The following is a 12,677-nucleotide window of genomic DNA, read 5'->3' on the forward strand; positions in this document are numbered from 1 at the left end:
CACAACACTCTTCCTTTTTTTAAGGTTTTAGTATTTTTAAGTCTTTATTGAATTTGTTACAGTATTACGTCTGTTTTATGTTTTGGAGTAGCTCCCTGACGGGGGAGCGAGGCCCCTTCGTTGGAAGGCAGTCTCAACCAGTGGACCACCAGGGAACTCCCTCTACACACTTCCTTTTAAAAGTTAAATTTATTTCCTATTTTTCAGTAGACTGAATACTATGTATAGAGTTTGACCACTGAAAAACACTCATACAGAGTGCATAGATGACTTGTGTAACCAGTATCAGCTCATGAAAAAGGTCTCAGAAAAGTTTAATACCCAAAGTACAAGTGGTAAAATCTGTGCACACACTCTCACAGCTACAGATAAAGAAAAAATACGCTCTCTGTAAATCACATTTGAAAAGAGCCATTTATCCAGTTTTCTCCAAATAAGTTTGTTTATCTTCAGCAAATTAAACGGATTATCCAGCTTTGTTTTTTTCCTGATATAGTTTTAAAAATTGACAACAGAAAGACCCTAGTTATTTTACATACTCATTTACACTTTATTCTATAAATTTTCTTAAATATTAAATTTTATAGTAGGCAAAAGTAATAATGGTAGATAAGAAATTAAAACTCATTGATATTGACCAAATCAGTAGATGATTTTTGTGCTTTTCCTGCCACAAGACTTGGAACTACCAGCAAGACATCACTTTGGTAATTACAGTAAAAGCTTCCCTGGTGGCTGAGATGGTAAAGAATCTGCCTTCAATGCAGGAGACTCAAGTTTGATCCCTGGGTTGGTAAGATCCTCTGGAGAAGGAAATGGCAACGCACTCCAGTACTCTGGCCTGGAGAAACCCATGGACAGAGGAGCCTGGTGGGCTACAGTCCACGGGGTCGCAAAAAGGCACAGAGTGACTAACACCTGGTAATTGCAATAACCATGTTAATTGTGTCAGGATGTTAGAGATCCAAATATTTATTTAGTGTACAATACATTTGTATTCTAATTTTCATATATAAGAACTTTTCTGAATAGCTTAGTTTGCAAATCCAGGTACTAAAATATACCTGATTTTTTTAAATCTAGGAAATTATAAGGAAATATGGGTTCGCTTATTTCATTCACTGAAGTCAAACAAGAAGTAAAAATCTGAAGGAGACATGTGTTACTCCATGTTTATGTATGTGGTCCAGTAGATGAAATCATGCCATGTGTAAAGACTGCACCAGAAATCCCGAATCACACGCCAAACAACAGTCATCTCTCTTGCAGTCGGTGTGCATGCCAGCATCACTGGTGCTCTCTGTATTGTGCCTGCTTCTCTTCGACTTCTGTTATGTAGATGTCCTCTATGGTAAGACATGAAATTCTAAACTGAAGGAAGATACCAAATATTATTCTCCCAGTTGTCTGTACAAAATTCTGCAGCTTGTCTTGGCACTTTTTCAGCAGTGCTGACTTGAAAATTTTGGTGTATCTCAAAACACCATTTCCATAGAATCTAGATTTTTTTTTTCCTGTGCAGACTTAAATCAGGAAAAATATTATTTCACTTTCTTGGAATGTCTTGGCATAAATAGTGTTCCTAACTGAAGAACAGTATTTTGCTTAGGTAGGTGCGTGCAAGAAGCAGTGTATTATACAGGTAATTGTTTCACCAGGTTTCCAATCTATAAAAAGAATGAAATAGGCAAACTTTCAAAGACAATTTATTTAAAGCAGGTTTTCAGAAATATGCGGCCAATTTTAGAGGAGCAAAAGCTCTTTCAAGAACACGTGCACGTGTGTGTGTGCTCACACGTATGTGCTCACACACGCACAAGCTGTTTTTCTCTACTGGCACAACCTAGTTGTTGGAACTCACTTGCTAGTTGTTAAAATTCAAGCTAATTGATGCTCCTAAATAGAATAAAGTATTTGCAATGTTTTATCGCAATCTTAGAATGAGAGTTCAATGGTGAGGGAACACGTGTTTTTAAGGAGCCTGAGTAAATTGTTTTGCAGTGTTTAAAATTATGTCAGTGTTGTAATTCTTTATGACAGGGTAATCAGTAATGAAAGAGTGCAGTGGGTACCAATTAAGGAACATCAAATCAATGGGTATGCAGGTTGCACGCTGACTTAAACAGTTGCTGATTGGAATAAATGGATTTCATATGTACTTATTTGCAAACTGTAGCTTTGCTGGCATCCTACAGAAATGGTATACGAGTAATCTAAAAGAAGGATACCTACGAACAACTTTTAATGACATACTAATGTGAATTACTTTTTAAGACTGTATTTTTTAAGTACTACAAAACACACAAGGCTAAATAAACATCTGTCTTTGACTCCGAGGCCTTTGCAGTATTCACCATAGTAAAGGATATGTCTGTGTTTTATTATGGATTCATCGACTGAATTACCCTCTTTCAGAGATGGGCCCCTAAGACTTTAGTTCCAGCATTCTAGATTCTATGTTCTTTCCCTGTACCTAGGCTATCCCCAGGAGTGAATTCAATAGCCCAGTGAAAATACTGTCCTGTTGAATATGCTCCAACTGGGCACATGGTTGACAGCAGAAACACTGAATGGATCATAACTACACACATCAGCAACAAATACAAACACACACACTGTATATTTTTCCCTCGTGAGCTGCCTAATAGAGATAAATCAGCAACTTGGTTTCCCTTTGTTTCTTCCCTGTGTTTGGAAGAATCAGTTTGATGGTGAGGGGAAAACAAAGTCGGAATCAATCTTATTCCAGGAAGACCTCCAGATATCCCAGTTCCCCCACAAACAGGCACGTACACTCCGCTGACGTCTTTTTTAAAGGAGCAGTCTTCTTTGCAGCTATCACTTAGCTGATTTTTTTTTTTTTTATATAGCAGGCATCCACCGAACTGCTTCTGTTCTTTAATTTTTCAAACTCATTTTTTTTTTCATTTTCCCTGGTTTATCCCTCAGTTTTAATAACCTGCCAGTCAGTTGCCCAAACTTGGGATTTTTAGAACAGGTTATAACAGTTCTCATTATAAAGGTTTCTTAACTACGTAAAGTACCCTCACGTATGAGACTATGTTCACAAATGAACATTTCAAGTTCTTTGGATTTTAACCTAACTTGCCCATTTCTCCTTTTGATTGTTGATGTTGAATTGAGGATTTCCTCATTTTTTTCGTCTTATTTGTTCATTCAAGTGAGTTCACTGATAATCCAAAAACAGATGTGCTTATGGTCTGCCTTACCCAGGTACACGGTTCTCCGTATGCCGAGTTCTACATAGGGCTTCTTTGTTAAGTGTTATGGACTTGGAAATTTTGGCTACTTTGCTAACATTTTGACCTGGAGGAAGTTATTTAATTTCCCGTGTCTCAGTTTCCTCATTTGAGAAATAGGGAAGGTAATAAAGAGGTGGTAAAAATTAAATGAGCCAATTCGTGTTAAATGCTTAGCATAGTTTTCAGCACATAGAAACAGTCGGTCAAGGCTAGTGATTGTTAATAGTGCTGTACACAATTAGGATGGATGGGCAAGGGGAGAGGAGCAGGTGGATGAAGGAGAGGGGAAGGATGTAAAATGAGGTATTTCACATATGCTTCTTTCACAAAAGGTAATCTTTGTATTATTCAGAGAATTTCTTCAAAAGCTGCAGACACATGTAGGACAGAGTAGGAATACCATAATAAGTACATTTAATCATTTTACTCAGCAGATATTAAGAATCCCTTATGAGCAATGGGAGTACAGTGATTAGCATGGCCATAGAGTTTGTATTTCTAATGGGAAAGGTTTACAGGTCAGTTCGCATATGTCTATGTATCATTAAAGCCTTATGATTTCCTGGACTGTCTTAACTGACATGAATTGATCTCTGGATATTTTCTCTTTTTTTACATTTAGCCTGCTGTTTGTACTCCTAGACTTCATCCATGAGACATATTCGGGGGGAAATGAGAACAATCAGTTAGCTAGCGGAAATGGAGGGAGGAGGTCTGCCCATGATTTTGGTTTTTTTATATTTTTGCGAGGGGCCACACCATGCAGCGTGTAAGATCTTAGTTCCCCAACCAAGGATCGAACCCACGCTCCCTCATTGGAAGCGCAGAGTCTTAACCACTGGACTACCAGGGAACTCTACATAATTTTGACAGATAAGCAAATGGGGCAACAACATGTAGGCAGAATTTCTTAAAAGGTGCTGTTCTTCCATACTCTCCATGTTGGGAATGCAAACTGGTATAAGACTGTGAGCAGGCTTCTTCCCAGGGGTCTGTGGAATCCATGTCCTTTGCTAAGTGGTACAGACAAGAGCAAATCATTCTGTGTTCAACCCCACCCCACCTCCCCAAAAGTAAAGGGAAAGATATGGTAAACAGGGACCTTGAAAAGAGCAAGCATTCTTTTTAAAAAGAAGCACCTCAAGGGGAGTGTGTGACGAGGATACAGTGCTAATCATTTGGTTTGGTGATGCTGGAAGTTTATGAGCTAATCGTATACAACAATTCTTTTGCTGAGCCACACCCTTCTCCCACGTCTCAGATTTCACTGAGCCCTTGCCCACCTGTACCAGCAAGTAGACAGGGACTCCCCATGCATGAGCTGGAAACCAGAGCGGTGGTTTCATTTGTTATGTTCCGGGATGACTGTGTATCCAAATGGATTTTGAAAGAGAGACAGTTCAGACCATGATGAGCCAATGCATCTGGAGATCAAGGGCTCCATTTTTAAATGTCCAGCACTCACCTGCGTTCTTCCCTGGTGGCTCAGATGGTAAAGACTCTGCCTGCAATGCAATACAGGAGACCTGAGTTTGATCCTTGGGTCAGGAGAAGGGAATAGCTACCCATTCCAGTATTCTTGCCTGGAGAAGTCCATGGACAGAGGATCCTGGCAGGCTACAGCCCATGGGGTCACAAAGAGTCAGACATTACTAAGCAACTAACACTTTCACTTTTACCTGTTCTGTGCACTTTGCCAAGTAAGCCACGTAGGTGTCAAAAACGTGGGAGTACCACCCTGTGACTTTGGGAAACAATTATCTGCTGAGATTCACGTGAGGTCAGGAAAGATTGCACAGTACTTCTGAGCTTCTTTCATCCATTTCTTCTACTGAAGAAAAATTTTTTGTTAGTTTATAAATGTCTAAGACTGCAGGGAGATCAAACCAGTCAATCCTAAAGGAAATCAATCCTGAATATTCATTGGAAGGACTGATGCTGAAGCTGAAGCTCTAATACTTTGGCCACCTGATGCAAAGAGCCAACTCATTAGAAAAGACTCTGATTCTAGGAAAGATTGAAGGCAGGAGGAGAAGGGGATGACAGAGGATGAGATGGCTGGATGGCATCACGGACTCAATGGACATGAGTTTGAGTAAACTCCAGGAGTTGATTTTGGACAGGGAGGCCTGGTGTGCTGAGGTCCATGAGGTCGCAAAGAGTCAGACACGACTGAGTGACTGAACTGAAATGTCTAAGAAGAGGCATTGTGACAGTGGTTACCTTCCAGAGCCAGGCAGCCTGGCCGGCTAGCCTGTGACCTCACACAGACTGCCTCACTCTTCCTTTCTTCATCTGTATTTACCGTATCAGCTGTATTTACATCCTAGGGTTGTGGTGGAGATTGAATGAGAGAATGATGAAGTGCTTAGAGCTAGAAATTCAGGCATCATTAATACATCAGCCAGGTGTTCATAATTTGCCAGTTATGAAACCAGGGCTCCAGAAATGCTCAAGTCATAAGCAGCGCTTTGTGAGCTTTTGTGCATTTTTTCAGGGGGCAGGGAGAGAAACCAGAGATTATGGAGAATCCGTAACTCCCAGCACTTTTCTCAGAGAACTGAGACCGTGAAAAGATTAAAAACCACTGTCTTACAGAAAATACGGTAATACTCATCCACTTATGCCCCATTTGGTCTTCTTAAAAGATAAATATAAATAACCTAAACCTGCAGAAAAATCCGAAAGATCCAAACATAGTATGCTTAGAAAAATGCAGATTTTGGATCTAATGTGTCCTGCATTAATAAATGATGTGAAATGTTAAAAAAAAAAAAAGATAAATAATCAAAACTCCAGGGAAAGTGTTTTATGAATACAACATTTTACCACGGAACAGTTTTTTTCCAAGGGCTCCATTTTATATGTCAAGCACTCATATTTATAAATAGAGTTTTCTTCTATAAAGCAAATTTAAAACTTCTTAGTAGATCTAACAGAAACAACTTTCCTTCAATGTCAGAATACACTTACTCATTTTCAAAGTGATTTTTTTTTGCAACTTAATGTGCAGTTCAGCAATTATTAGGTGTATTAATTTTTAAATATACTGTATTATTTTTATGATTATTGTTCCTAATGGCTTTTTACAACATGCCTGCATTTTTCTGATAATTTCCTGTATTGACTTATATAATGATGTTTTCATTGTTGCAATTATTACTTTTAATAATTCTTTGAACCTCATATATGGACATCTTCTTTTAACTTCATTATTTAGAGCCAGGCTCTTGTGGTATTGTTGGACATTTTACTCTTCAAGGCCAAAATGTAGAAAGTGGTTGGTTTTTTTTTTTAACCTCCTTCCTCTCTTAGTTTTAAGCTATCAGCCTAACAACTATTTCCTATGATATAAAATGCAAATGACAAATTTTGGTATTTTTTCCGCAGTGCAGATATTTTTCTTATGGTCGGTTTGTAAAATGTGCCTTAAACATTTTTAATATTTAAATCTTTGTGTAAAATTTGACCTGCTGTGTACTTCAAATCTGTTTTCTAATTTCAGCTCCACTTTTGACATTCTCTTGGTCCAATGACGAACCTTCCTTTACCTGTAATTCCTTGTTTTGCATAATCGATTGTTTGCGAAAGTAATAGGATTGGCTGGATTCTGATTTATTCTTCCTTTAGAATTTCTAATCCAGATCAGGATTAATTCCTTATTGTTGTGTGTTAATTGAAGTGGACCTGATGTAAAAGCCAAAAGCTTATTCTCCAACTCTGATAAGTGGTATTAATAATTCCCTAGAACCTGGTTGAACCAGAAACTCCAGAATGTTTTAAGGCACGTTATTTATCCTCCATATCAAACGAGCACTCATGGGACTCTACTGGGTTATATAACGCTTGGAAGGAATTATTAAGAAATTACATGAATGATGTTATACAGTAATACAGTTGTATTTTAATGCTTGAAAAACAATTATTTTATGAAATTATAATTGCAGGTTAGTGCCTGACACTGTTTCTCGAACCCCTCCTTCACTTCCCCCACAATATATTGTCAGTTAGCTGTAAACATGCTTATTTTTAAATGCAGTTCAGAAGCCTCTAATGGAATCCTGTGGCAAAGTGAAGCATCCTTTCATATAAACGGTGCAGATGGGTCTGAACCATTTATGGTTTTGTTTATGCACGTGACAGAACTGCCAGGCTTTAGTCGCTCAACTGAAAGTTATAGTTTAAATCATTCTGTTAAGAGTTCCGCGACCACTTGCATATGTCAGTAATGAAAAATAATCAACATAAGCGTCTTTGAAAAGCAATTTTAGATCATTAAAGATGCATGAATTTTGACAAAGCAAGAAGATCTGAGGCTTATTAAGAATATATTAGGTCTCTCTGTTGAGTGAAGAGAGAGGGATTTTTATGCTTCTGTTCAAGAGGAAAGGTGTAGGCTAATTGTAACCTCATGAAAGATTAAATGGACAGGTACAGTAAGAGACTTCAGTCTTCATCCTGACTCTTCCTGCAAAGCTTTTGTGAGAAACAGAGCCTATTCCTGTATGAATCCTGAAAGGAAACAAGATCTTAGAACAGTCTGTATTTCCTAATGGGCTACATACGGGTTACATCATTGTCCATCCGCCAAGTAGTCAAGGGCTGCTGGGTAAATCGTATAGAATTTAATGCATGCCTTTTTCATAATACTATATTACATTTGCTTTTTTGTTTTATTATTAACAATTAAAGTTTGATCTTTTGTAAATATGCAAGCAACTCGAGAGAAGGTGAATGAAGTAGAATTTCTGTGGGTGTATGTCACAGATTAAAGAAAGCATCTGAAAATGTATCAGGGTTCCCCCAGGGCTGCTGTGTGTTCTTTCTGCCCTTCCACCGTGTAACCTTTATGAAACTACTTTGTTCAAAACAAATTGAAAGAGAATTACTTTCTCACCCCCTCCAAAAGTTTGATATTTGTAAATCTCATAGTTTTGTAAATTTCCAAAATTCTCTAATGACAAAAATTGATTCCATTTGTTCTACTTAGTTATGAAGGTATAATCTTAGGAAGAATCGGAATGGGTCCGTCCCAAATAATCAGCAAAAGGAAGCGTTAGTTTACCTGCACACTTTCCCTTAAAGTGCTGAATATTTCCTGGAATCGTGACCGCATTTGCTAAAATGGGAATATACTGCATTTGTAGAAGATATGAAGTGCATCTCTGTCGTGTGATGTCTGATGTCAGCTGCAGCTGCTCAATTTGCATGTAAATTCTGAAAATTTCCTTGTCCCGTGTGACACTTCTGAAATGTCTGTCTGTTCTTTTTTCCTTTTTAATTTCTCAAGCTCACTATTTGGATAAGATAGTTAAAGGTACTGTATACTTGCTCTTTGTTGACATATCTCCATATATATCTCTATATAACCATGTTTAGCTTGTAGTAGGTATGAAAATAGATTGTTTTCCTGCATATTTTTGTAAATGATAAATCAGGCCTACATTATGTGAAATCCTTTGGATTTAAAGTATTGAGACTTCAGTGTCTGTGTCTCATTTTTATAATTTTGGGTTATCACAGATTTCATTCCTATGTAAAAGCATTAGTCTTCACTGGAACCAAAAACTGAAGATAACAGTATATTTGCTGTTTTTTGTTTATGGAGTTTTTTTGGGTTTCTTTTTTTTTTTTTTGGCTTTAAGACCTTCATTCTTGGCAATTCAGCTCATAAGCTTTAAATTCTAAATCAAAGAATCACAAACGCTCACTCTTATCACAGAATAAGAAATTGTCAATCTAAAGAAGATTCTGGTTAACATATGTTGAGAGAAATCTCATTTATCCTCATATGGAAACTCCTTTGGCTTTATCTCAATGTTTCAAAATATATGTGATATCATAATTTATGTTTTGGGATTTTCTTTAAAAAAAAAACTACAAAATACTGTGCATTCTAGAGAACGAAAATGATAACTCTTCTCAGCAGAAAACAGCAGATTCTTTGTCTTCAGTTATCATAGAAATAAGTGAAAACCATATCTTTCAGAAGAGAAGAGTCCCTTTCCCTCGCTCCTCAGATTACCTTTTTTTAATTCCTTGTTTGTGCTTTTCATTGGAATATGAAATTATTCATGGCAGTACCCAGGCTTTCATGTAATAACTTCCTGTGTGCACACAGTCAACTGCTGCGTCCCTTTGTCACTGGGGCAATTAAACTTTTTTTTTTTTTCATTAAAAACACAACAGAGACATCCATAAGGAAAATTTACCTTTTAGGCATTGAATAATCCATAAAAACAGACGGTAATTGTCTGAAAGAAAAGAAGCAGCAAAATTAATATTCTCCTGACTTGATGGCGTCCGTAAGTCTAATTTCATCATACCCTGCCGCAAGGGACTGTCAAAACAGTCTTCTTTCTGTTAACTCTAATCTGAAGAGACAGAAAGTCTCTTTGAGATCTTTTCAAGTTCCACAGCGAAGGAGGGAAAGCCAGTTATATGAATAATTCTTTTAATACAGACCTAAAATAAACATCCTTAAAGAGATGGTTCCCTTAAATTTGGTCACCGAAACAAGCATTCTAGTTATAAGAAGCTAGAACAAACCCCCAACTGCTAGAGCAGGCATTAACTCATATACATATATACTTTATACCAAATTATAAATTAATTCTTTCCAAAGAGATCTGGTTAAGAGCCCATTATCCTTGCCATCTTAGAGCATTTATACCCTCGTTTCTGTCAGTGCCATGTCACACTCATAGAGAAGAGCACCAGAACCTACCCTAGTGTCATGCTCATAAACAGATCATGTTGGCTGCATGCCAGTTACCATCCGTAGGAAGTGGCAGAATTTGTTTTTGTTTTTTTTTTTAATGTCATGTTAGACTGAAACAATTATAGATTTTGGATATATTAAATTATTTTCATTGTTTCCCAAATTTTCCCTCCTTGCCCATAAAAGCAGACAAGATAGGATATAAAGGTAACAGCATAAAAGCTCTAGGGAGATTGTCACTAACTATCACTCTTCTGCGCTCTGTCTTGAAGCACGTCACTACCGTGTTTTGTTCAGTCTCTCGATGTTTTACTGTGGTCCTTATGGTATTTCATTTCGTCCGTCCTGAGTAATCAGATATGCACAGCTATTACATTTAGTTGGAAATCCTGTCAGTCCCGTCCCATCCGTATGCAGCCTGAATCCTAATGTTTGTTAGAATAGATGCTAAGCTGCTTCACTATTTCCTGGGCTTTGCTTATTCTGTGAAAAGGAATGTACTCTCGGCATAAAGTATAGTCATTGATACTGGCCTATACTTTGTGCAATTATTTAATGCACTGTAATTTCACATGAATATATGGCAACTCTGAGGCCAGATAAAATTAACATTCTCTTTTGAACATCCTTCATAGCCACGTACCCACGCATTCATGCTTTTAAATTTAGAGGGAATTTTTGGAAGCAACAAGGCACTTTTAAGAAGATGTGTCCTAACCAATGACCAGTAATGTTTACAGCAGATTAAAAATCTGTTCTAGGGCTTCTGAAATGATCTCGCTGTGACGCTTTTTTCACACTTTAGTCATCAACCTTGTTGCTTTGCTAAAGGAAAAAAAATGTAAGTTAATTTTGTCTGGCCTGCAGCAATTTTAGTGGGTCATTGCAGACATTTCTGTCCTGCACAGGTAAGTGGTGTCTCAAGGGTCAGGCCAATCAAAGATGCCACTTGGATAAGAATCAGATTCCTTAGATTACGTTGCTCTTTCTATCCATGTGCAATTACAGTATTTGTGCTGTTTCGAAAGGCCTGTTCCCACTAAGTGTCCCTCATCTGTTTATTTGAGGTGCAAAAACTTTAAATACTCAAATCACTTGTGTTGTCCTTCTTTGTCTCTTTTGACAGAGGGATGCCCCGGTCTGTGCAACAGCAACGGAAGGTGCACGCTAGACCAAAACGGCTGGCACTGTGTTTGCCAGCCAGGGTGGCGAGGAGCAGGATGCGACGTAGCCATGGAGACCCTCTGCACTGACAGCAAAGACAATGAGGGAGGTAAGAGATGCGGAGCGGGAAGGCGAGCCTGTGCCAGAACGCGGTTCATAAGTTCTCGTGGGTCCATGCTTATCTGTTACCAAAAAAAAATTTTGATCCCCACAGGTTAGATTGATTGAAAAATGTATAAGTGCTGATGGAATGATTTTGCTCCCTGTTTTCCCTGAAACAAATGCAAGATTATCATTCAGGGAAAAGGCAAGGTAACCAAGCTACTGTATAATGTACATTATTCTCCATTTCTTGTCCTAATCTCCAGGTGATGATTCTCCTTGATGCAGTTTTTAGGGCCCTGTGAACTGGGAGCTCAAGAGCAGTATGTTAATAACGGAACAGACCAAAAGATGTAAGGTAGTTCCCGAGCTCTTCTGTCGAAAGGCCAGGAAGAGAAAGCAATCCCCTTGAAGCTGTACTTCCAGGGCCTTTTTATCCTTAACTTTACAGCCTGTGAAAAGGAGTATGATATTCCACCCCACGTAAGCCCAGAGTGAAGAAATAGTTATTTTTTTCCCGTTGTGCCCATCCTCTGTGCTGGTATGTTTCGATCTCAGAGAATAGAGAGTGAGAGTGAGTGTCTGCGTGTGCAGCGGTGGAGCTGTTCGCTGCTGGTGTCCCTTTCGGCCTGAGTTTTTCAGGAGGAATTATTGTAGTTTCTGTCTAGCCCTCTCTGGTCACCTGCTCCACGTGTGACCTGCCCTATGCGTGTTTCCCTTCCTCCACCTTCATTGAGCCTGCCCTTCTGGGAGTGTCCACGTGGGCAGTTCGGTGATGGTTACGAGTGCAGGTTTGCAGTCAGGTCTTCACTCCACCAGGAAATGGCAACACACTCCGGTATTCTTGTCTGGAAAATCCCATGGACACAGGAGCCTGGTGGACTACAGCCCATGGGGTCGCAAAGAGTCAGGCATGACTTAGTACTGAGCACACGTGCATCACTCCACCTCGTACTGCTTATATGACCGTAGACAAGATCCTGGCTGTGTTAAACTTCACGTGTTTCACATGTAAAATAGGCATAAAGGAGTTTGTGGAAGCACTGAAAGAATGTTTGTGAATTGCCAGGGCTATGTTACATTGTAAGGAGCAGCTCTCATTATCCAGTTTTCCTTCTTTCGCTTTCAAAGTGCTCACCTTGACTAGGTGGACTTCATAAAAGGCTGTCAGAGAAGGCTGAAGTGGCCCTTTCCTTTCCAAATAGAGCAGACATGACATCCAACAGATGCCCACAGTAAAGCAAGTGTCATGAAAAAGCAAGTCATGTGAATGTGGTGGGTGTGGATTCCCAGTGCATATAAAAGTTATGCCTATTGGATACTGTTAAATTACCCTATACTGTAGCCTGTTAAAGTGTGTGGTAGCAATGTGTCTAAAAACAACATGTATACCTCAATATAAAAATACTTTATTGCTAAAAAATGTT

The 12,677-nt window shown here is 38.6% G+C and overlaps 1 protein-coding gene across 15 annotated transcripts in view; it reads left to right on the forward strand.

The window, feature by feature from the left end:
* TENM3 (teneurin transmembrane protein 3) overlaps window positions 1–12,677 on the forward strand; it is a 2,746,241-nt gene that overhangs the window by 2,645,917 nt on the left and 87,647 nt on the right. For 10 of the 15 annotated variants that reach the window (XM_027530163.1, XM_027530171.1, XM_027530173.1 and 7 more), the window contains 3 exons: window positions 8,554–8,580; window positions 10,171–10,191; window positions 11,111–11,257. In XM_027530163.1, the coding sequence (XP_027385964.1) occupies window positions 8,554–8,580; window positions 10,171–10,191; window positions 11,111–11,257 (195 nt within the window). The remainder of the gene's footprint in view (window positions 1–8,553; window positions 8,581–10,170; window positions 10,192–11,110; window positions 11,258–12,677) is intronic. The other 5 variants (XM_027530172.1, XM_027530178.1, XM_027530176.1 and 2 more) reach the window with 3 other exon arrangements.

The sequence above is a fragment of the Bos indicus x Bos taurus genome, chromosome 27 (assembly GCF_003369695.1).
Source record: "Bos indicus x Bos taurus breed Angus x Brahman F1 hybrid chromosome 27, Bos_hybrid_MaternalHap_v2.0, whole genome shotgun sequence".
NCBI classification, from domain to species: domain Eukaryota; kingdom Metazoa; phylum Chordata; class Mammalia; order Artiodactyla; family Bovidae; genus Bos; species Bos indicus x Bos taurus.